This window comes from Chenopodium album, chromosome 7, assembly GCF_948465745.1.
Source record: "Chenopodium album chromosome 7, dcCheAlbu1.1, whole genome shotgun sequence".
Lineage (NCBI taxonomy): Eukaryota > Viridiplantae > Streptophyta > Magnoliopsida > Caryophyllales > Amaranthaceae > Chenopodium > Chenopodium album.
The window spans coordinates 3374486-3400379 of record NC_137840.1 but is presented as its reverse complement, the minus strand read 5'-3'; the positions used below and the strand labels follow the sequence as shown (position 1 = coordinate 3400379).

The following is a 25894-nucleotide window of genomic DNA, read 5'->3' as shown; positions in this document are numbered from 1 at the left end:
GGGTTTTGCATTCACATAAATTTATTACCATTAAGTGTTGGCTTCCCATTCTTTTATACAGATGCAATGACAACAATCAAATAGTTCCATTCTACCTTTGACATAAGCATATATTAAATTTAATTTATAATCACTGATTTCTAGCTTTAGCAACATGACACTTTTCCTTATTTTTTATTTTTATTTGGAACATTGTTATCACTAGTGAACAATAATCACAAGTAGGAAAATGAAGTAGGAAATAAAATTGCTAAGAGGTAAAGAACATAAGGAAGTGGACTTAAGTCCAAATTATTAACACAGAAGGTTTAGTAAAAAAATTATACAAGCCTTATTACAGCTATGTATTAAAAGTTTTGTTATTATTTTCAGTACTTCTCAAAGGGATAGAATATCATTTGTAATCCACACGTGTGGCTATCTAAGAGGGCTGCTCTTGCAAGGGATAATTTCAGAAGAGAGTTTCTCGCTTAGCCTCAATGCCCCGGGGGGAGGGGGGGGGACTATTAATCCTTATGAAGCTATGTGATTGGTTCTTAGTCCTTTTCAAAACCACATTCACTTTCATTGAAAAAAATAATTTAAACATCTAAAAGAAAATTATAGACTCCTACATATTTATCTTGGCCAAACACTGTAAGATGAAGTGAAGTAACATCATAGAGATAATGAAGAAGCATACACTGTAAAGAGAATATAGATTTCCACCAAAGAACTTTTTGGGAAAAAAAATAATATATGTTTCATGCCAATTACACCAAATAAAAGCAAGAAATTATTTGCAATTTGAAATAGAATCTCAAGGAATAGGCATGCAAGTTGGTAGCCAAGATGATCTTCTCCTCTTATGCCTCCCAAAGAAGTCAACTGCAAATGTTTATCAGAGTCTGCGAGCAAACCTAGCCAGTCCCAAACTCCCAACCCAATAGTTTCCTATATAGTAAACATGAAAAAGCTATTCCTCCATGTAAGAGCATATGCCCCCGGATTCCCCAATAACAATGCACAAAACACACAATTGGTAATAAATATGATTCCCCTCTGACAGTTAAACTTTCTAAGAATACATTTCAGTAAAAAAGATTAAACTTGTAAGTTTGGTGTTATAAGCATCAACTTCTTCTGTTATCTATTAAAGTCTAGGGAAGTGGTTCTCATTCATAACATCAAATCTTGTCTACATCAAATCTTAGTGGTGGTGGTGTTCAGCACAAGAATACCTTGGAAACCCATGGGGATTCATAATCAGATCTGGACAAATGCCACGCTCAGAGAAAACAAAATCCTCTTGCTGAACAATGGTACCACATACACCTTTCTGCCCATGTCTGCTGCTAAACTTGTCACCAACCTGCAAGACAGAATGAGTGTGTGTTTTAATATGACAAATGGATGTTGTATTGAAAGATGAATATAATTGCAGTTACCTCTGGACGACGAGTTTGGCGAATTATGAAATTTATACACATGTTGCTATTCTTGTCTGCGAAGAGTGCCACTCTATCTATCACTGAATTATCTCCAGCAAGACCACTAAGTTTGAAAGGTGTTGGTCTATACTCACTGGAGAAGCCATACCAAGTTACATCAAAATGTTACTATATGCAGAGACTACTGTCAGCTTTAAAAGTTTTAGGTGTCCCATAATAACGTTCCACATAGTTAATACAGTAAAACATTTCACATAAGAAGATTTAGGAATGGACAAGAGGAAGAGGTAAAAAGAACAAGTGATTCATTAAAACCATGTGCTCCTTAACCATTCTTTATCTTTACTTTCCTAAAGAGCCTTCCTTGAGATGGTTCTCCAAAGTAGCACAATATTTTGGGACAGGGCATAAATAAGCAACCGGAATAAAATGAAAAATCAAACAACCTATCTGGTATCACTCCTGAGGTGATTGGCCCCTTTGTAATCTTTGGTGTGGACTTGTTAACTAAGAAGTCATCTTGTCGAATGATTTGTCCTGGAGCAGCAATACCATCATCATCCAATGCCTAAACAAGTAACAAAAGTTGCTTAGTGAAAAATGCTATAAAAGTGTTAATTGTTATTTGGAAAAAAGATTATTTAATCTATATGAATAGAAAGCAGAAAATACATAGCAGAATTAGTCCTCATAGCAGCAGAAACAGATTACAAATTTGTAGTCCACAAAGATGCTAAACAAGTTAGTTTATCCTAGAAAGTATATCACAAGTTGGAATGATTCCAGAGACTATTTGTGCATTCCGTTCTAACTATTAACTACAGGCACAACAGCATCATCATAAAAACATCTGCTTTGCCTTTAAAAGACCAAAACAAAAATTTACAACAATAAAAAAGTACCACGGATCCAGGACTACCTGTACACAGCAAACAGCTGCCTCAAAATATTACTCACCACCTCACAATGAAGGAAGGCAGGCAAGCACGACTCACTATTGGCACCACACAACATGCACATGTCCAGCAAAAGAGCATATCAATAATGTTTATTCTACCCAAATCCAAAAGCTCTTACCTTAAGAGGAACCTGCCCCTTCTAATAAATTTGTCAACTGGGAAGAGAGGATAACTAGGGATGTAAGCAAACCAAAGACTTGGAAGTTGAGCAGCCCAATAAATCCCTCAATCACCTTCTAGAATCCTCAACCACTGAGAAAACCAAGGTGTTCATTTATTTCCCCATCACATTGATGGCTCCACAAATGAAGATCCCAACCATTACAAGAGTGGAATAAGGAAACAGGAGTGTAAAGTAAAGTGGATAAGTTATATAATTGAGGGAAATAGACACAAAATGGTTACTCCAATTTCTAACTTCCTCCCAAAATGTATATGTGTTAGCCATCATCTGTCTAATGTGTTGGCTATGAATGCACAATGTATCATGTGTTAGGTCATGCCAACCCAAATGCCCAAGAGTAGGCTAAATTGGTTTGATGAGTAAAGATTTAACATATAAATAAATAAAAACAACAATATTTCCCACATTACCACCAACACGGCAACACAAGAAGGATATTCCTAGCCTTCCAAATGATGACTACAACACGAAAGAGACAACTTCCACTCTCCCATGTCAGTTTTGAAACTTATGATTAAACCAATTTCTACCAATATATAGCTCTCCATTTAATACAACAGCACAAAACTTTCATAGGACCCTAAAGAAGTATACCCTAAATTCCTTCTTACAATGACTCTTGCAATATTCCAATATTTTACATGTAAGGGTGAAGATAACTCATAGAACTTTCACTCTCCCATGTCAGTTGTGAAACTTATAACTAGCAAGTCTGGGTAGGGTCCAGTGTCCAATCAGGGTCCTTTACCCTTTTTTCCGCTAATTTTTAATCGTATTTTTTAGTGTACGATTGTATATATCACGCAAAAAATTTAAAAACTAATACATGAGAGCATTAACAATTAATTTGACAAATCGTAAAACAAGCGGTGAAGTAATGAAGTCGAGGACTTGAGGTTTCTCTGTTTGGAAATTGGAACTCGATGCGAAATGTGGAATATGCGGCAAGCCGGCTATAAGCTCCTTACGTACTTAGGGTTTTACAAGTATTATTTGATTTTGATTTTTTTTTTTTTTAAATTAAGTAAACTGGGCGGGTCTAAGTACGGGTCTGGGTTTGACGGGTACACGAGTAGGGTCTCGGTCCAAATACAATGTACCCGGACCCTAAACCCTACTCGGTACCACCTATACTTATACCCATACCCTACCCGTACCCATAGGGTCTATAAAAATTGGACCCATACTCGTATTTTAGGGTAGGGTCCGATAAGGACTGCAAGTGTCCTAACCCATTGCCATCCCTAGATGTCAATGAACATGGTGTTGGAAATTGACCCACCACAACTCTTTCTTTCACACAAACGAACACGCCGACATATGACCAAGTAGTCGCAATTTGCCACCATAGATATTAAACAATTTTTTTGGGTTCTACAGGTGGTCGGTTTTCGGGTGAGTAAAAGTGATTTTTAAGAACGGACGGGGCTCGATTGGGTTAGGGACGTCGAAAAATAGCCAAAATGTCCTTAGAACGTCCCAATCTCTCATCCTTGCCATGCCCAAAAACCCTTCCTGTACCACTTTTCAAGGAAATGCCATACGTCCCCTGTACAGGATATGGCACATCAATGGTGTACCCGTGCTTCATTGTGTAAATCTACTAGTTGCCTAGCCACATGTATGTGGGATGCCCCAAACATTCCCAAGTCATCTATATTTATAGCTACCAAAAATATTTCTGTATGATGCACACCATAGTCATGGAAAAATATTATTACCATACCCCGGAAAAAGCATAAATTGGATTCACATATAAGAGTAATGTCTATACATTCCAAGTTCCAACACAATAAAGATCAAGGCTACGCAGATTTGATTATAGTTGCTCACAAAATCTCAACACCTCCTGAGAATATTTAAAGGGTAAAAGTAGCATATCTTTTGTGTTTCAACAGCTTTCCATATTAGAAATGTTTTGTCACCCTACTACAACAATGGTACATAGGTTGTAATTTTATCAGAATTAATAAGTGACAAATGATAACTTTTAGACTTTTAGACACAGAATATTAATTAATTCATTGCCTTGAAAAAATTTCAATCCCTAACACCCCCCCCCCCTTCCCCACACAACTTATAATCATCAACACACAAGCATGCACACGACCCAAAAGAAAAAAGAAGAGCAAAAAACGCAGAGACATTTCACAAAGTGGCATGTCACACTGAACAAAAGATATTCAGATTGTCAAAGAATTGATGTATTACCTGCATTCTTTCTGCAGCATATCCTTCTCTTGTAGGGGGTAGTATTCTTTCAGATGCGTTATTCTCGTACCTCTGCATAATTGCACTCTTCCTATCAAACGGCAGACACAAGACAAGATGACAAAAAGAAATCAGTCATTGTACAAAATTGAAGAATATAAATTAGTCACTTGCTTAAATTTAAATAATACTTCTTCATCACTATACAACGCCCAAAACCACGATCTAATGATGATTTATTCATAACTATAGCATCCTCTATATCGTATCCAGTATAGCTCATTACAGCAACAGTTGCATTCTGTCCAGCACCAAGCTTATCATACTTCACCTGTAAATAAGTACAAAGCCACATGCTCAGAAAAAGTCTTTGGCTTTAACAGGCTGTTTCTATTTAGCTTTTCCAGTCAATAACCACCATTTGGTGAAATAGACTCAAACTCATATTCAAAGGAAAAAGACAAAGTTAAAAAGGGGATCCATGCTCATTCATAACACTCGCAATAAAAAATTCTCCTCTGAGAAAAAATAATATAGATCGGCAAGTAGCCAAGTACAACAAGTTAGTGAACATACCAATTCGATTGTTTTTGTCGTCAACAATGGTCGTTGAGGATATACTAAAAGATATAGTAATGTGTCCATCCTGAAGAGCTACATCATTGACAAGCAATAACATAATGTGCAATTAGCTCATCATAAATCAATATAAGCAAGAGGCAGTAATTAAGACAAGATTATAACGAAATGAATACAGGGAAATATGTGTCCTTGATGTACTCCAGCTTGTAAAAGAGTACAACAAAAATCTAGACAGCCAAAAGTATCTAAAGAGAAAGGATGTTCATAGAGCATGATCACAATAATATGTAAACAAAAAAAAACATGGCTACAAAGAAGATCATGCATAAAAAGGTTGAAACTAAGGCATCCAAAAGCGCCTTGAATCCCTTGAGACTAATTTTCAATATAACTTCTGAAAAAAAAATCTTTAAATAAAATTCAGATGGAGATAAAAAAAAAATTAATAAAAAATTAATAAATAATATATGATCAATCATGTCAGAACAGGATGGTGCAAAGAGCCAGAAACCAGTATCGACCAGTATCTTACCACTTCAACCCGCTTTGGCAGTTACAAGAGCATTTAATGCAGTTAAACCAAAACATCTGATAAATCACAAAATCTGTCTATTACAGACATTAGAGAGTAGTATTACTTAACAAAGAGTGCTGCAACAGCACATAATTTAATTGATTCAGAACTCAGCCAATAAGCGACAAGAAAGCAACCAGGTATCCAAAGATGAGTAGCATTACTCTCTCTCAAAGACTAAGTGCACTCCCTAACACCAACTACTAGTAATTCAGTTTGGTCAATATCACCCTTTATATGAGAGTTTTTATTAAAAATCCCATCGCACATGAATTCATTCAATACCATATTTTACAAAAATGTAAAGTGATTATTGCTCTGATACTTAAATTGGCAACTCGATGAACCTTGTTTAAACCAAGCAAAAAGTTATGGACATCTTGTTAAGGTCGTGGGAGATATAATTATTGAAACAAACATATGTTAAAGCTTCAGCCTATCCTACTCTATCTTGGTCAGTCCTGACAACAAATTTCTGTATCTTAACTTCCACAAATAGAGTTACAGATCACTAACAAAGCCAAAAAACAAAAGAATTAATGACCATGGAAAAGTATAAGAATAAATCTGCATCGCAAAAAAAAAAAAAAAAAAAAAAAAAAAAAAAAAAAAAAAAAAAAGAATTGACAATAGAAAGAGCATGATGAGATGGATACTTGCCTGATTATAAGCAATATTTCCCATGGCTTGCTTTCCCATAGCACACTAGAGAGCAAAAAGAAATTCCACAGTTAAGTAGAAGGATAGAAAAGGAAGTAAAGAAGTACTTCTCAAGTTCTTATTCATTTCCAGTTAATAATGGCTGATACATGCCTGATACGTATTTCTAGGCGACTGATTGTGATGGGGATAAGGGATCAACCCAGAAATAACACCCAAGATTGTGAACGGCTCAATTTCGATATGAGTTGTCTCCAGTTGGGCTTGGTCTTCATACAATGCGATCTAACAAGAACGCATATATATAATTTTTACATTGCATGGAAAAGCCAAAGATACGTATTGCAATTAAGTAATTAAGAAGCTAACCAAGGCATTGTTTTCCTCATTAACATCTAGATACTCGATCAAACCCTCACGCAAAAAGTCATCAAAAGTGCGCACTCCATCCTACAAAAGCATGATGGTTCGTTTAGCATAATTCTATTTTTTCGTTACCATGTTAATGCTGCACCTAATTCACCTGTAGCTCTTTCATATGATGATGTTTGATCCTTGATACACCTTTATCAGCAATTACAAGTGGACGACAAACACGACCTCCATCAGATGCAATATACACACAACTCTGCAAAATAACAAGTATATTAGATTCACATATCATAAGGCACCGGGTAAAAGCAAATAATGTCACACCAGAATGAACAAGCTACATAAATTGTAAAATTATCAAGAATAGTCTGTCCACAAAATAACTGTGACACTAAAGATCCACTATTGCCTACGATATTTTCAAGCAATAGAGTAAAACATCTATTTTTTGGTTCAATTCACAAAGAATTGAGCCAATTGCCGATGAAACGCTGATATCATCAAGACATTAGACATCTAGAAGCAGAAGGCACGGCATTTAAATTACAAGTGGCATATTTAGCTCTCTCTCTCTCAAGAAAATCAAGACTTTAATATCAGCAACATTAGGTAGGCTCTCAACGTTACCATCTCCTGTCTTATATCTCTCATAATGCCATTTGAATTTCGTCTTTATTTCATTCATTTGGGCCCTTTTCACTTCACCTTACAAGAATAATATTCATCATAAATAAGCTTTAATCGGCAAAGATCAATTCCAATAGGTAAAATTTAGCTAAGATCTGTAAGAATCGTTGGTTTTATAAATATTATAGTGAATCTGTAAAATTTAGAAAAATAAAAATCAGTTTCAACAAATAAAAAAAGCATAAATATCAATTTCAACATGTACAAATAAATAAAACGAAGTTGAAATCACTAAAAGAAATCTGATTTAATCAGTACATATTAGTTTATTTGGTAAATAGTTTCTGTTAAAAAGAAAGCGGTTGAAGAAAATAGAGCCCTAGTCTAGACGCCGACGTCCCAACCAAGTGTCACCACATAGGTTAAATTTGGCTAAAACATAATCCATGGCATTTTCATAAGTCTGTCATCATATCTTTAGTGAAAAATATATAAGGGTACATGATCAAGTCTTCAATACCGACAACTGTGGTGAGGCACATCATCACTGAGGCATAAAAGCATGTTACTGAAGCACAACAGTCAATAGAGATAAAGGCAGCTCTCACTAAAACAAAGAGGGATGAACCAAAATAAAGAGGCTTGACAAGTGACAGGCTGTTAAAGTTTATGCCATACAATAACTGACAATAAAAGGCTTGACAAGTAAGAAATAAGCAAAAAAGACTTGCAATACACCCACACCCTCCACCACTCACCTTGGTGTACAGCAGGAGACCAAGGAGGGGACAAGAACAGCAGGCGTATCAGGACAGTCACACCACTCACAAACACAAGCAACGGCTCCCTAGTGGCAAAGCAGGGCTGTTGGATAATTAGCTTTTACTATGGTAACTCAGCTAGGTGACAAGTAGTAGCAATTTAGCAATTAAGGCTTTTTTCCATTTATGTAGTACTTGAAGTAGTATAAGTAGAGGAAGTCTAAAGTAGATTAGGTATCCAGAAAATTGTAAGCAAACACTTGGAGAGTAATGGCCTAAAGCCGTTGACGCTATTTCGCAAGCTTTAAGCTTTATCAATCAAACAATCTTTTGGCCATTTTTTATTGTTCGTATCCCGTAGTCAGTTACAAGACTTCCCAAACATAGGGTTGACTAGTTGAATAAAAAGTACTTCCCAACAAAAGGCTAGACAAATTAAAAATGCAAAGAGAAAAGTCATTCAATCAATTTCTTCTGAAGCACTAATAACCCACATGCTTTCATACAAACTGACAAATATTATGTCAATCAGTGACTGACAAACTACTACACAAGCAATTTTACTAAAAGCTTTAAAAAAAAAACTTAATTAGATAAGCAATAATACAGATCACACAATTACATAACAATCCAAGCCATATAACCTTATAATAAAGCAACAGAATAATCATAAGATACAAGTTCAAACAAGGCTAGTTAAAGAATTATTATCAGTGGCTTAGAGCAGAAATACCTGCTTCTCGTTAACAAAAACGCTGACAAACTCGCCAATCTTTCCAGATCTCCTCAATCTTCTAAGGGCAGAGGCAAAATGCTGATTTTAAAAGAGAAAGAGAGATTAAAAAATCTCAATCCTAGCAACACATTTATAGCAGCTAAAATACTACAGAAATTCTCTTCAAACATAGCTCCACAGATAGTACTCAGCCTTAACACATGCCTTATACTGACCATTATTTTAACTAAAATATAAAAATGGATGTCATGATTCATGTCTTTGAGTTTTTCTTGACGTATAACTAAAAACATATACATAACAAACATAATAGATAATCAAAGATACCAATGGTCAGAATCATGCATTGGAAACTTTGTCCTGTCAAAGTCTAACAACTATAAAGTTCAGGAGTAATAGATAAGGCAACAATTTATCCACAAAACTCTATGTAGAGCCTGGTGTGACAACTATATTGAGACAGAGGGAGTAGTAACCATATATACCTGTGGCCTTCTATGCTTGCCAAGAATAAGCCCATTGAAAATCACAAGAAATGAATTTGGCGAGTGCAGTTCTTCTCCAGAGAGTAGTTCCAGGTCCTCAACACCCAAACAGTAACACTATACACAAGTTTCAGATATAGAAAGAAAAGATAAATAACAGGGAAAAATAGACATTTTTTTCAGATATTGAAAGAAAATGATAAAGTGCAGGAAATATAGGCAAAAATGTAACCAATAAAATAAGAATTCGGGCATAAGTTTGATACAATGGTACAAGAATTAAGAACAGTGTCAAATTTATTCTAGGAAAAGAACCACGATAGAAGTAAAGGGGGATCCTGTTACTAAAAATAAGGGTGGGGAGCCTAAACTAGATATAACGGTCCATATATAGTAGTTAATGTTAATCATAGTTTTGAATCGTGGATGTGATCACAATCAAGGTAATTGTCGCGAAATCACATTAGTTGGCTATGCCGCTATGCGGGTGCTTTGTGGCAAATATTCTACTTTGTACAATGCAGTCGTGATGAAACTGCCAAACTCAAACATTATAAGTTTGTTCTTGGATGAAACACAAACTAACCTTTAAGACATTGCTGATGTGACTTTTGCAAGTGCTCTTTTGCAGCTTCTTTTAACAAATTTAATCACCTTTAAACTTCATATTTCACATATTTCTTTCATAAATCTTGATTCTTGTAGAGTTAACGAGCTTAAGCAACTTGGTAAGTCATAGGCTCATAATTAGTTTTAAAAGGCAATGTGACTTTTGTACTATTCATCACTTTGTTTGACCAAATATTATGATTTAACATTAAGACAAGTATAGTCATGTGGGGTCTAATTAGATTCGTTTTGTAATATGCTTTCATTATATTAACTTTTTTTTTTAATTCTTATAAAATTATAGATATTTAACACATAAAATGTGCTTTGATATGTGTAATTTCATCCTTGTTGCAATATTACTACAACAGAGCAAGGTAATAAAAATTATAAAAGGTCCTTTACAAAAAAAAATAAAAACAAATATATATATATATATATATATATATGGGGGAAGGCTCTTGTGAGAATTTTTCATATGTGAGAACACTCTTTATGTTCTAAATTTTTACTCGTATGTTCTAAATTTTAAATCTGATGTTCTAAACTTTTCCTTAGGTGTTCTAAATTAAATCAAATGTTCTAATTTAGTACTCACATGTTCTAAACCATAAATTAGTTAAGTTTGACGTCATAAATTTTAAATAACTTGTTCCAAAATTTTAACTTATATGTTCTAAATTTTAAAACGTGTGTTCTAAGATTTTTAATTATATGTTCCAGATTTTAAAACGTATGTTCTATTTTTTTTTACACGTATGTTCTAAATTCTTTACTCACACTTTCTATATTCTATATCAGTTTGTTTTAAATTTTTATTCACATGTTCATAATCTTAAGTCAGATGTTCTAAATTTTACTCATATGTTTAAAATTTCATAAAGCAAATTTTTTAAAATTTTAATCACTTGTTCTAATTCTAAAATCAGATGTTCTAAACATATTACTCATATGTTCAGAATTTTAATTTGAGTCACATGTTCTAAATTTTAACTCGCATGTTCTAAATTTTTACTCACATGTTCTAAAATTTTACTCACATGTTCTAAATTTTAAATCAGTTCTCATATAAGTATGAATTCTCACATATGGACCTATTCTCACCGGATCCCTCCCCTATATATATATATATATATATATATATATATATATATATATATATATATATATATATATATATAGTCATGTATATATAGGAAAGGTAGTTTAAAACCCATCGTCGCCAAAGTGAGGCCACCTAATTGTCTAGATGAGACATTTTAAAAACTTAGAAAAAGATTACATTTTCCCTTTCCAAACTCTCCTATACCCTTTCTTTAATGGTATGTTCTCTCCTTTTAAGTTGAATATGCCTAATACTTACATGTCCCTCGCTCTTATATACTTTGCTATTAGTTTCTACCAGCACTAACTTATTCACAAGTACAGGATTGAAATTAGCTGCCAAAGTTGTCTTTTTAGGCCAAAAATAACAAAGTTTTTAGTATAATTTACCTTTTACGACAATTCGCGGTTTGCAGGGGATATAGACCAATTAGATAAAATTAAAAATGGCATCTACATTATTTGGGCAGAGCAAAAAAGAACAGAGAGAGTAGTATAATACTGAAAGATTATAATAAGTTATACGCTAGGAGTTAGGGTCATGAACAAAAAATGACTGCTTATGAATGACCCATTTTGTAAATAACCTGACTTGAACCTAACCTATCTGACGTATTTAACTCAACTTCAGAACAGTATGGTATAGACTACTGAATCTGTAAAAGTTCATGAATTTCCACAATAAAAACATACCAGAGATACTAATGGGCCTTCCTCTTCATCAGTGGTAACATGAGTCATCAACGCCAAGTTCTTTACCAATCCACAAGATTCACCTTCTGGCGTATCACATGGGCAGAGCATACCCCACTGCAACAGGACAACACAATTTTCTATTCAAGACCAGAAGCTTAAAAGACTTATAGTTGCAGAGCTAAAATCTCATAGAAACTATGACCTGGCTAGGTTGTAAAGCTCTGGGTCCACTAACTTTCCTCGACTTCTCAAATTGTGGTTGAATTTTGGTAAGGAAGCCCAATGCTTGAATATAAGATAGCCTAGCAAGTACCTACCATATCCACAGGCTCAATCACTAAAAGCTTCATCATACCAAAAACAGTAATTTACTAAAAGTTGAAGATACGGGAAAGAAGAATGAAACCTGTGTTACACCTTTCCTGTCAATCCTGAACCGCTTGATGCACCAATTGCCAGTTGAAAGAGCTCTTTCTAAACCAAAGCTAATAGTATCTTTTATTATATGCTGAAAAGATTAACAGAAACTCAGAAAGGGAGCAGAAAATAAAATAAAATAAAATAAAAAACAGAAAATACTATGTATAAATCAAGTCGCAACAGAAACCAGAATTATATGCTATGAAGATGCTTTCATAAAAGGATTATTGCTATAAAGATAATTAAAAAAGACATCAAAAGAGAAAATGATGCACACTGAGATATTACATTTTAAAACTACAGTATAAAACAGATATCATAAAAAAGATTCCATCAAAAGAAATTGCCTCCATAAATGCTAGAAGTTGGCTGATCATACATATGGCTAAAAATTTGTTCAGCACTACAACATGAGCAGTTGCACCCAAAAGATGTAATTTGACATTTGCGAAATGCAATTCTCCATTGAATGCATGGTAAAAACAAAAAAAGAAAATACCTCCTCAGTTTATTATTTTTATCTGACAAGTTATAACTTTTGATATTATTCACAAACTTTACTTTGACTAGGTTTTGTGATTTATAGCTATGGTATTACATAGTAATATGGAACTTGTTTGAATCCTTTCTATTTACATATTATTAATATCAACTTTTAATATTTTTTAGATGTTGATAGTTAGAGATATTAATCACTTGTGTGTTGGAATGTGATAAAAGAAACATGTCAACTGAAAAAGAACATCAGAAGTAGCATGCTAGAAATGTGCTCTTCTGTGGGTGCACATACCAATAGATCAAATAGAAAACTCAGCAGAAAAGGTGCAGATAAATGGTGAAAACCCTCAAATGTTAATTTGCTAAACAGAAAAGATGCAAAAAATAATGTCCAACTGAACCATCCATGAACTTTTACCTGAGAAAAATCAAATCTGCTAGAGCGACTTTTTTTAGTTAATATTGCATCCACCTTTCTTCCAACTTCGGTAATCATCGTTTTGAACAAATCCTAAATTTATCATCAAAGTTTAGTTCAATATATAAAAGAGATAAAACTCTATGATGTACATAGAAAAAATGTCCAGTGCATATAAGACAATACCTCAAAAAGCGTAGCGAGTAACTGTCCAGAAAGTTCAAACCGCTTGTTCCCCACATAATCCTAGCACATCACAAAAAATTTGGTATGTCGGTCAGATTTGTTGATTCAGATCTGATATTCTTCCAGAAAACAAGCAAAAAGCTGAAACTTCGGCAGTCAAAAGTGTGGACGTCAAGTCACCAGCACTGCACATACAATAAACGCACCTTGTCATCTACTGCAGCTTTATTTAAAAATGCCTCTAACATACGCCTCATCATCACAGCAGAGTATAAACACTTGGCACGAAAGCTGCTCCCATGCATCTGCAAGAGGCGGGACATGAGATTAATATGAAGTTCTTTGTTTTCCTATAAGCCTCTCAACAGAAACACCAATCTAAATTGGAACTGAGAGGAACTGCATATGTTGAAACAAGAGTTAGCGTAACTAACCGGAACATGTGCAATAAATATATCCTGTAGTATTTTCAAAGCTCTATCTTCCTGCAATTAAATTTTTACTCTTTGTCAGGAACAGCATAGAAAGATTCCATAATTGAAAAGGTTAAGAGAGACACAACATCACCTTTTCAGATTGAGCACTAACAAATTGTGGTTTTTTGACCTGAAACAGGTAATCAAATAAATTAAGCAACCAGGATAAATCAGTCATAGATGATTTTAAAAGATAATTTTAATTATCTAACAACACCCATTCCTTATATATCATTCAGATAATATAAATCCAGTATGCAGTAGAAAAATAAAGAACATTTTGAAATGCACCAATAACATTCTTTTTGCATAAGGCCTGCACTACCAGCATCCAGCCCTTAATGATATTAACTACAAATGACTCAAGCAAATACATAAAAGAAAAAAAGTTCCAAAACATGTTTCAAACTCGGTGAATATTCAGATAAATAGATAATATTACTAGACACAGTAGTGATAGTTAAAAACAATTTAAATTTAGGTGTGGATATAGTCACTTTACAGTCCAATGAGTAGCCTAGATTCAGTACAAATAGATAAAGAATGCAGCTAAAAAAAATCAACGTCTTCAAAAACAAATTTTCGACACATGACATCATGCCTTTACATTTCATAGGATTAAAGTAAGCCCTTCACAATTGCTGCGCATAAAAAGCAATCCGAAAAAGGACAAAAATCTAATATGGGCGAAAAAACAAGCTGCCTCAACTAGCACCAACAATTAATGGAGTTGGAGCAGTAAGCAGTATAGAGTATAGACTTATTGAAACACACAATATGACTGCTAAAAGTATCATTCACTTTTGGAATTAAATACAAGATATTGTAAGGAAATGAACCATTCAGTGTAAGATTATGCAACTTCTAGGGAAGACTATCCCCGATATTATAAATACCAGCACAAACAAGTGTAATCGACAATTTAAATTAGTACAAACAATACATACCTTTTTCTCAAGAAATTCAAGAGCTTGTCGTTGTGTTTTTACACCAAAACTTGCACATTCCTAAAACACAAACGTAATCAACAATTTATATTGAAACATGAAACAGGATTAAGCATAAACACAGAGAAGCACAAAGAATACAAAACAATCAGCAACTATACAGTGATATACCGTGAGGACAAAGAAGTCTCTAATAGTTAATATAATAAGTTATGTGGCCTATTTTAAGAGATGTGGAATTGATTTAGTCCTTCCCTTTTCTAACTTCTAAACATGTTTGCTGAAAAAGGTTAAAGGGAAGATACATGTCAGAATGAAGCATATTTTTCTCCAAAACTTTCAGATCGCCTAAATCTGGAGAAGGGGGGAGGGAGTAGTAACTTGAAAGTGATATGAACTATGACTAAGGCCCTATTCACTTCACCCTATTTTTGCTGAACTGAAATTAATTTTACAGAACTGGAATTATTTTTGCTAAACTTAAATTATTTTTACTAGATTAAAATTATATTTACTGAAACGAAATTAATTTTGCTAAGCTGAAAGTGTTTTTACAAACTCTCTATTATAATTTTTTCTTTAGAGTTACTGATTTTTGCTCAACTGAAATTAATTTTACTGAAATGGACTTGTTTTTACTGAACTGAAATTATTTTTACTGAATATTATTTTTTAAAAGTGAACTGGATAGGGCCTAAATAGGAACAATCATCACCCACCATCTTAAGACCTAAAAACTTAGATCATCAGCTAGACACTTTTTTGATGACATTAACTAGGGTGAAGTGAATAGGGCCTTCTTGGTACATTAACTAGGGTGAAGTGAACTAGGGCTAAAATCTAATCATATGCCAGGGAAAAAATAAATAAATAACATAAAATAATAAATAAAAAATCCAAGTATACATAAGATAACAAAGTTTCATTCACTAACAAAATATGAAAATCAAGAGGGATTCCAGAAGTGTGCCATAACTTAGCAAAACTAAAGAACTCAAACCACATTTACATCTAAGAGGGACATGACCTGCCGGCAAAAATTACACTAGCATTATACCAAAGAGAAACTAAATATAAAGATGATATCCCTTTGATGCCTAAATAGAGTAAAGACTTATTACCTATCCATATACACAACTACTCTATACTCAATTACAAATCACGTTTCATAACTCTTTAATTTTAATCAGTTTGAAGTCTTCGAACCTTGCAAGTACGTTAGCGTTTCGGCACAAGTAATTAGCGCTTCGGTACTTACTAACTAGTTGACAGAAACTAACCATGCCTCCTAAGACCCCAAAGAACATAGAATATAAGTCGCCAGTAGCTACGAAAATAAGACTATTTATTCCCTCCATTTTATAAAGTTTTTCCCTCTTTCCATTTAGAGTCCTTCCATGAAGTTCCTCCCACTAATATTTATTACCTGTTTTCCATGAAGTCCCCCCCCCCCCACCAAAATTAGTCCACTTTATGGGGCTACATTTCCTATTACACTATATCTTTCTCATGAAAAAGTAATTACATGGACTCAAGTACCCATATGTCTGACATGAGTACGTGTCCAAGCGTCCGACTTGGCTATTTTGTGTAGATAAACATGCCTAGTAATTAAAAAAAATGAGGGATAAAAAAAAACAAATTAGAGTTCTACAATAATTACCTCAATAGAAGGCAATAGTAAAGCACTATAGCGTGGATCTCGTCCAATCATTTGTACAACTTCTTGGTCACTCTCTATTCCCATAGCCTTCATCACCACCATAATGGGAACCTAAAGGCAACAGGCATAATTTGCTTACAACCAACATCAAGTAATGAGAAACGTAAATGTTTAATGCAAGACTAATATAACATATAAGAAATACCTTATTCTGAAACCTATTGAGTTGTAGATATATCTTCTCTTTTTCCATCATTATAACAGTTTTACTCCTTAATGTTGCACCCAGACTAGTAACAGATGCAACCAAACTGACACAAAATTATAATTAGAAAGAGTGCTCAACCTGACCATCTTTTGTTTCTCAGGCAATCATAGAATAGTGAAATAATTAGAATATCTTACAAATGCAAAGAGAAAGTAAAAGTGTCATGCCAATACAATAATTATATTGAGCACTTAGGGGAAATGTGAAAAGTAAAAATGTTCATGTCCAGATTCAAAAAAGTGATTTAGCAAACAGTGATGACCTAAGATTAGTAATCTAACTTCAAAACAATTTTTGGATACAGTGAACAACTAAATCTTAGCAATCACCAGCTGTCATACAGAGTATAACTAAACCATCAACAGTCAAATTGAGACAGCTAAAATATGTTAGACAAATATGAAGATCACATAATAAAACAAATAAGAAGACCACATAATAAAAGGAAATTTACAATATTTTCAAAAACCGAGGAAGTATTAAAAGTTTAAAACTATAAAAACCATTTTTAATCAGCAAAACAAGTGTCACGCCTAATAGTATCTACAAAAAATCGCTCAAGATTAATTATACATCTAAATAGTGATGAAATAGCAGGCCCAAAGGTCCTGCCCAGACCCAGGGCACGTTGCTGACCTCTATTCTTTACTTGGTTCATGATCCCAGGTGGATATAGTCATAAAATGGAAATCTAATTATATGAGCAATAACATAAATCACATTAATGGGGGGAGAGAGAGAGATGAAAAGGGGGATCAATGTGATAGGATATACAACATCTTGACCAAACAAGGAGACACTGTAATAAATATGAAGCTTGCATAAAACAGAACTTTTGCATTATTTAAAGAAAGGAGGAAGTATTAAAGTAATAAATACCATTTTTAATCAGCAACACAACACACAAGTGGCAAGCCATTAACTTTAAATTATTTAGTATAATTTTGAAGATAATATTGTTTATAAAAAATTGCTCAAGATCAGTATATGTCCAGATATATATGAATAACAGCATCAATCACGTATATAAGTAAAATGAATTCATAAATTTAATACTCCTCCGTTTTTAAATACTTGCTCCATTTCTCCATGCGCGGAGTTTTAAGAGAAATTGGAGAATGAAATAAAATATAGAGGTAGTAGGGTAAGGGGAAGAATAAAAAATTGTAAAAAAACCAAAGTAGTTGAGTGAATTGAAGGAGAGAGAATATGAAATTAATAAAAATATGATTTAAGTTGGGTCCACTAGGTGAGAGAAATGGATTAAATATTGTAAAAGTTTCCAAATAAGGAAATGGAGCAAGTATTTAAAAACGACCGGAAAAGGAAAGTGGAGCAAGTATTTAAAAACGGAGGGAGCATTGAGGTTGAAAAGGATAGGCTATTAGACTAGTCTACTATTAAGGCGGGGAAAGGATAATCCTTTAAATTATTATTTCTTTAATGTGAGGAAAAAAGGGGTCCATAACTAATAACCCATCTTTCGCAACCTCAAAAAAAAAAAAAAAAAAAAAAAAAAAAAGAAAAGTAGAGGAAAAGCTTAAACTAGCAAATAAATAAGAAGCAACATCAAACGCTGAACTCACTTTCCCTTCTTATCAACTTCAATAATTATTCTGTTATTTGAAAGCTGTTCTTGAATCATAATCACCTGCACATAATTAAATTATGATATCAATGAGCCTGCCTTACTCACTAAAGGGAAAAACTATTCAATGACTTAATATAATTGTACTTAAGAATTATACTTACAAAAAAAAAAACAAAGATGTGTCACCCATACATAAAGGAGGGAAAAATTAAATAAAAAATATCACGCCCTTGAGCAACCATGAATCAATTTTTAGACAAAATCATGATAAATCAAGCATCTCTTGATACCTAATACTTGACCCCAATAATAAAAAAGCCTTGAATGAGAACTTGAAACCTTGCAAGGGGATATAACAACCTCAAGTATCCATCAATTTCTTTCTCTCCAATGCACCACCAATTTGCCAACAAAACCATATTCCACATATTAGCAAGCCATTTTGCATTTATCTTTCTCAAGCTATAGAAGCATCTTTTATTAAATTAGGCTGAACAAAAGTACAAAACTACTGTAAGTGTTAAAGAGGGAGGGGAAAAAAGGAAAGAAGAACTAAAGGTGGCTAAAAGACTCTTTCTCCTTAAAGCACAAACTACACCACCTTGCAACAAACATTCCTTCTCTTAAAGAAAGCCTTAATTGGGATCTTAAGTCGTCCAAGTGGGAAAAGTAATAATAGCAGGGAAGACCATTGGAAAATTCCTTTCAAACATAAAGCAAAAGGGAGCAACTCTTGCTATGTTGCTAAACCATCTCATCATTTGCGACCAAAAATGACTTTTAAGCAAAAAGATGTTCCAGAAATCCTTTAGATCAATGGTCAAGAAGTCTTACAGAAGTATGATTTGTAAAATTGTATATAGTAGTTGTAAAATTGTATATAGTAATAGGAAAGATTGTTCTTATGGTCCTAAGAAAAGATATACGATACAGAATAATATTGTACTAAATACATAAATAAAGGATTGTAGATTAAAATAAAATGGTATCCATGATGTTATCCACAAATTCAAGTGATGATTGCCACTCAATATAAATTTCATCACTGGGGTGACTGGGCTCCAAACATCCATCATCCACGAAAAGAAAATGAATCAACTATAAAGCTATGTCACATCATGCATGTGGATTTCCCTAGAGTCAAATAAGCTAAAGTAGCAACGAAAGGAAACACCAAGTTTATGTATTAGCTGAAAGAATACTGAAAAAAGGGGCAAAGAATACAACACCTTCTCATTTCCTTTCACAACAAAATACCCTCCCGGATCAAGTGGGCATTCCCCTGATGAGAAAAACAAAATCAATGTTATAATGTCGCCGAGAGAGCAAATGAACGAAAATGCAACCAGATAAGACAGTGACAAACCAAGTTTGGCTAGCTCAGTCTCATCCTTCCCATATAACACACAGTAACGACTTCGTAACATGATAGGCATTCTTCCTATAATTACATCTTTCTGCCAAATATGAAAAAAATTGAAGTGAAAAGCATTAATAACTAATGTTTAATTATGCAAAACTCATGCCCAATATCACAGACATACCTTCTCACAGAGTTGCTTTTGACCACCAGTTTCAGTAACATACTCTATATGAGCTTCTATAGGTGCCGCATACCTGCCATAATACAACAATAAAGCCTTAGTTTCAAAATGATTTTTGGGATGATCAAATAAGATATTTTTTGGACTTTTCCATGCAACCTTCTGATTCAACTACCACATAGGTACCAGGGTTTATATGTCAAAAGAATAGATGACCCAGATGCTGAAAATTGATAAACCACTTTAATAGAAAAAATATAATTTAAAGAGTTAAAAAACGAAAATGGCATTTTTAGTCCTCATTTAAAAACTGCCATTCATCTAAGCACTAACGCCAGTCAATCAACAAAGTACCACGTATAAATCTACATCAGAAAGTAAGGCCAAAATTTAAAACTCATTTCTCTACCCATCCAATTATTCTTTAGGTTGATGATATCTACAAAATTTCGCAAATATGGTAGAGTTAATAAGAAAGATAAAGAGAAAAATGAATCTAGCTCTTACAATATGCAAAATACTCTTAAGAAAAAATGTCAGATAATGTAATCCATCAACAACTTAAATATTGCCAATAATGTAGTTTTGGACGTGAATGTCCTAGTGTTGTAGGGTTGTAGCCTCATGGACCTATCCCCTGAATATTCAAGAATCTTTCTAAAATTCCACAAAACTTTATAGAGCTCCAACCTCATCTAAACGAAACAGCCAAGAATGAGGAAGCGAAAAGCCATGTAGAGATTGATGACTGCCAAAAAATATGAAAAAGCTACCACTTTTACCGAGTTGCATAGGTATGAGACAAAAGGGAAGCAAAAATGATCTACAAAAAGACTATGTGGCTCGTCATCCACAGCTCCCTAATAACTAACTCCAAAGGCCCCCTTCAAAGCATGAATAAGGAATTCCAATAATTTTTTCTTTACATGTTAGTAAAATATGTGCTCAAAGTTTAATACATGAATAGTGTAAAAAGACAACATGATTCAATGAAAAAATAGAGGATTTACATAATAGAACCATAAGGATGAACAAAATCTAAAACCAATAAGGTAGAAGAGTATAGTTACGAACGTCATATTTGATAGTCTGCACATCTGAGGATTGATCTTCTCGAAAACACCGTCCAAAACAATAGATGGTTCGCCAATCTTAACATCTAAAAAACTGTAATAAATAAAACCCAAAACATTGACAAAGAAACAGCACATGTTTCATTAAGATAAAACAATTAAATAAATACATGAAAGAATAAGGATGTTTCACTTCAAAGTGGTGTGGATTCAAGCAGTAAATAGCATAATAACATTAATAAGAGACTCAAGCGGTAGAGATAAATACTTGAGATAGATTCCGCGGTCAACATTGGATCGAATTTCATTGTTAACTCGGACGATCTTCTTAATCCCAGTACTTATAAAGTAATTGTAAGAATCCAAATGTTCTTTCACTAACCCTCTCATCTATACAAAAAAAAAAAAAAAAAAAAAAAACACAACAATACCCAAAAGTCCAATTATTAAGTATGCTCCAAAACATATAATGTAGAAATTACATGAAATAAACCCAGTAATACCCAGAAACCATAATCATTCAAACCTTTCGTTCAAAACAACGAATTAATCATCAAAAAAAAAACAAATTGAAATAATCATACCTTCAAAAACTCAGGAATGAGTTGAAATTTATCAACACTTGATTTTATAGGGGCTGCTAAAGATTGCTTGTCCATCCTGAATTACACATTACACCAACAATTACAAAAAACAATATTTAACTAATTCCATAGTAGTATAGTACAATCCTAACATTGAAGGATTCTGCAATACATTAGCAACAAAGTTTGATTAAATTTTGATTGAATAATCAATTAGGCTCATAATTGTATTTTGTAACAGAAAAATCGCTGGTTATAAGCTTAGTAATTAGAACCAATAGTTGAGATATTTGAACCCTAACTTACTACACTGACAATTGAATTAAATTAAACCCTAGATTGTGGCAACTTACTTGAGAAGCTGCTTGAATGGAGAACGTCAAGTGCGCTTCAGTGGAGAACGAACAGAGAGAGACTGAGAGAGAGGAGGAGGAGGTTTGTTTTCTTATTGACAACAATAGGCCTTGGAGCCCCCGTTAAAAGCCCCGACCCGACCCACCTATTAATGGGTCAAATCCGTCGAACTTAGTACTCCACCAAAAGCTGAATTTTACGGCGTTTATAAGAATGTCCGCGTGTCACGTGGACTCCCCTCGTTACGCCACATCACCAATTCAACTATTCATTACGCCATGTCATGCACAAAGTGTTCTTAAGAACGCCCACGTGTCACGTAAACTAATCATTACGCCACGTCATGCACTTATAATTAAATTAAAAAAAAATGATTTCCACAAGATTTGAACATGGAACCTTTAAATTTAAAACTAAGTGTTTTACCACCAAGCTAAGTTATTTTTTATGTATTTTTTTTAATACAAAATATTAATATGTAACAAATGACAATTCAATATGAACAATAAATTATTACAAAAAAAATTGAGTTATAAATTACAATATATATATATATATATATATATATATTAATGATCAACCCTATGTAATAACCCGGGGCATCGCCCGGGCTCAAAAACTAGTTTATAACTTATAAATATGGCGGTCTTTACAGAGTCGTCTAATTATGGATCTCGTATATGGTACACGAGCTTTTGGTGAAGTACTGAACAAAAATTCAAAATTCTCAAAGGGCGGGGTTGAGAATCCATTTCATGATCTCCTGAAATTGAGAGGGAAGCTCTAAGCCTCTAACCACTTGAGCTATCACTATGTGCTTGTTCGTGATCGTTTTTTTCTTTTTAATGACAAAAAACCATAACACAAATATCATAGGGAGGATGATTTTAATAAATTTCACCTTTTCATTCTTTATAAGACAAATATCATGTAACTAGAAAATAGAAAACTACACCAAGATCGATTGGATATAGTTTTAAATTTTTTGGTTTGATCCAACTTGAAACAGTTTTAAATTTTTTGGTTTGATCCAACTTGAAACTATCGGTGACCCAAATATACCCAGAAAATATCGTATGTAATTGTTGCATATGCTAAATGGTATAGCCTACCTTCTCTCAACAAAAAACTAGGAGGGGTTTGTGTTAAAATACTTTTTTTAAGTACCTGAGACGGGACAATGATTAAATAAATCAACTTTTGTAGTGGGTTGTTATGTCAACTGGTACGTTGAACTCGAAAGTTTCCATTAACTTGAATTTTGGTAAAACTATGATTTTATTTTTGTAATGATTATTCTTTCATGTACCTGAGAGGATAAAATCGTACCTGATTTTCTAACTAATAAGAAGAGAAATATAAGAAAGCAATTCACCTTAAAGTAAAGTTATGGAAACTTACACGTCATAGTTTTCACCGCTACACTTAATCACATTATTGAATGTTAAGACTTATAAAATCCCAACTATACAAATCAATTATTTAGAATGTGGTATTTATTACACCTTTGCAACCTTATTATAGATTATTATCGAACACTTGAGCTCCTTTAACTTGAATATAGCATAACCTAATAGCACTCTCACTCATGGGCATATTTTTTCCCATGAGAAGAATTATGTGAAAAAATGGGTATTTTAAGTTCACATTCATGGGCATTAAAAAAAAAATGACCATGAGGAATTGGACATTTGCCCACAGCAATGGCAAAAGAAAAAGCTACATTAATGGTGAGACATGCATGATATAAAAATAAAAATAAAAAGCTTGAAAATTTAAACAAAGAGTTGTGAGTGTTGATAAGACTCCTATTGTAGGAAAAGAAAAAGTAGGAGAAAGAATAGTGCGGTTTTTTTTTTTTAGTCCGTGAGTGTGTAAGAAGTTATAAAAATATGATGTCCATGAGTAAAAGTGGAGTAATTGGGTAAAAAGACAATGTCATTTATTTCCACCCCTCCCCCAATCCCTACCAATGAATGAGAATGGTCTAAGGTTTTGCTTGGGGTGTGAATTATGTGCATGAGATGGGGGTGAGGATAATCATCATTTAAGGCGATTGTCAGAATGTTATTCGAGCTCTAAGAGGCAAGTCTACATGACCAAGATATTTTAAAAAGGAAAAATTGCTCCCATTAATATGAACTTTGCCTCGTCCGCCGAAAATAATCCCATCTTTCGCTTATTATCTATTGCACCCAACTTTAGGGGGTATTAATTTTCGTTGCACCCAACAGGTCATCTAACCTGATGTAGCAGGTTACCTAGCCACGTGTCAGCGTATGATTGGCTTAATTTTATTTATTTATTTTTTTTTTAAAAAAAATAAATAAAAAATAAAAACCCCACAAACCCACCCATACCCAGCGGCTGCCACCACACCCCTACCCCCACCCCGCCGGAAAACACCCCCACCCCCGAAAAAACCCTCCCCTGGTGCCGGAAACCACCGCCCACCCCCGGAAACCCCTCCCCCTCCCTCGAAACCCACCCCTTCCCTTCCCCCACCCACGAAAACCCCAGAAAATCACCCACCCCGAAAATTAATTTCCACCGCCCACCCCCGGAAACCCATCCCCCACCCTCGAAAAACCCTGACTGAACCCCTAGCGATGGCTAGGGAGGTCCGATTAGGGTTTTCGAGGGTGGGGGATGGGTTTTAGGTGGTTTTGCGGGAGAGTGGTTGCGGGAGAGGGTGGGGAGGGTGGTTGCGGGAGAGGAAGGGTTTCGGGGAGGGTGGTTGCGGGAGAGGGAGGGGACGATACGCGGGAGAGGGGGTCGGCGCCGGTGATGGTGGTGCTGGTGATGGCGGTGCTGGTGATGGTGGTGATGGTGGTGCTGGTGGCTGGTGGAGAAGCTAAGGGTGGCTGTTGGGGTTTTTTTTTTAATTATGTTTTTAATTTTTTTTTTTCCTTTTTTTTTCAACCAATTACATGTTGACACGTGTGCAAAAAAAAAAATCAGAAATGTTTACCTGATTTACCGGTTGCAGGTCATTTGGGTGCAATAGAAATTAATACCCCCCAAAGTTGGGTGCAATAGATAATAAACGAAAGTTGGGATTATTTTCGGCGGACGAGGCAAAGTTCAGATTAATGGGAGCAATTTTTCCTTTTAAAAATGTGCTCTTCTTTTGATTGCTTTAAGTGTTTTTTTTTTTTTTTTTTTTTTTTTTTTTTTTTTTTTTGTGTGTGTGTGAAGCGTGGTGGGAATAGGATAGCACATGAATTGACTCATTTTCAACCCTGGAAAGTTGGCTAACAAGTGTTGAATTACTTAAATAACATAATCACGAATCACTTTTTTTTTTGGGGTGTTTAGAGAGCCACAAGGGCAGGTGATGAGAATCGTTCCCAAGATCTCTTGGAATCGGGAGGGGAGCTCTAACCACTTGAGTTATCCCTCACGACTCGCATTCTTTATGTCACTGTTTATTTATTTTTATTTTTTTTACAAGAGTCTTTATGTCACTTCATCTGATTTATTAGTATAATAATGTCCCTTTGTGGATTATTTTGGAGAAAAAAAAATAAAATTCTCACTCCATTAAGTCAAAGTACATTATAATAATTCGATAAATTTCAACTCTATAGTGGCAGAATCAAGAGGGGCTAGGGTAGGCCATGGTCTCCCCTTGGTTTAAATTTTAATTTATATGAATTGTTGCAACTTTTCAAGTTACTTATACCATAGTTTAGTTGGTAGGTGAGTAATTAGACAATTCCAAGATCTCAAGTTCAAAACTCATCCCTTCCGAACTAACTGAGCATAAAAAGCAAGTAAACAACCATTTAGAGATTAGACACTTTATTACTACCAATGTTTACTATAAATTTCGAATACATTTCTATTACATAAAACAATTAGTAAACACTCAAACACCTA

The 25894-nt window shown here is 34.1% G+C and overlaps 1 protein-coding gene across 2 annotated transcripts in view; it reads right to left on the bottom strand.

Moving 5' to 3' along the window:
• LOC145638816 (DNA-directed RNA polymerase III subunit 2-like) overlaps positions 1 to 22093 on the bottom strand; it is a 29190-nt gene extending 7097 nt beyond the window's left edge. The window contains exons 1-31 of one of the 2 annotated variants that reach the window (XM_081689856.1): positions 22012 to 22093; positions 21659 to 21734; positions 21343 to 21464; positions 21076 to 21168; positions 20002 to 20074; positions 19824 to 19914; positions 19687 to 19739; positions 18453 to 18517; positions 16804 to 16909; positions 16599 to 16709; positions 14936 to 14995; positions 14080 to 14118; positions 13947 to 13997; positions 13719 to 13817; positions 13513 to 13572; positions 13327 to 13419; positions 12397 to 12498; positions 12193 to 12303; positions 11988 to 12104; positions 9582 to 9698; positions 9094 to 9174; positions 7124 to 7228; positions 6970 to 7050; positions 6754 to 6885; positions 6601 to 6645; positions 5361 to 5438; positions 4976 to 5115; positions 4785 to 4875; positions 1877 to 1998; positions 1428 to 1563; positions 1221 to 1351 (exon numbers count right to left, since the gene is read on the bottom strand). In XM_081689856.1, coding sequence (XP_081545982.1) covers positions 1221 to 1351; positions 1428 to 1563; positions 1877 to 1998; positions 4785 to 4875; positions 4976 to 5115; positions 5361 to 5438; positions 6601 to 6645; positions 6754 to 6885; positions 6970 to 7050; positions 7124 to 7228; positions 9094 to 9174; positions 9582 to 9698; positions 11988 to 12104; positions 12193 to 12303; positions 12397 to 12498; positions 13327 to 13419; positions 13513 to 13572; positions 13719 to 13817; positions 13947 to 13997; positions 14080 to 14118; positions 14936 to 14995; positions 16599 to 16709; positions 16804 to 16909; positions 18453 to 18517; positions 19687 to 19739; positions 19824 to 19914; positions 20002 to 20074; positions 21076 to 21168; positions 21343 to 21464; positions 21659 to 21733 — 2780 coding nt within the window. In that variant the 5' untranslated portion in view covers position 21734; positions 22012 to 22093. The remainder of the gene's footprint in view (positions 1 to 1220; positions 1352 to 1427; positions 1564 to 1876; positions 1999 to 4784; positions 4876 to 4975; positions 5116 to 5360; positions 5439 to 6600; positions 6646 to 6753; positions 6886 to 6969; positions 7051 to 7123; positions 7229 to 9093; positions 9175 to 9581; positions 9699 to 11987; positions 12105 to 12192; positions 12304 to 12396; positions 12499 to 13326; positions 13420 to 13512; positions 13573 to 13718; positions 13818 to 13946; positions 13998 to 14079; positions 14119 to 14935; positions 14996 to 16598; positions 16710 to 16803; positions 16910 to 18452; positions 18518 to 19686; positions 19740 to 19823; positions 19915 to 20001; positions 20075 to 21075; positions 21169 to 21342; positions 21465 to 21658; positions 21735 to 22011) is intronic. The other variant, XM_081689857.1, reaches the window with a different exon arrangement.
• Between the last annotated feature and the right edge of the window lie 3801 nt (positions 22094 to 25894).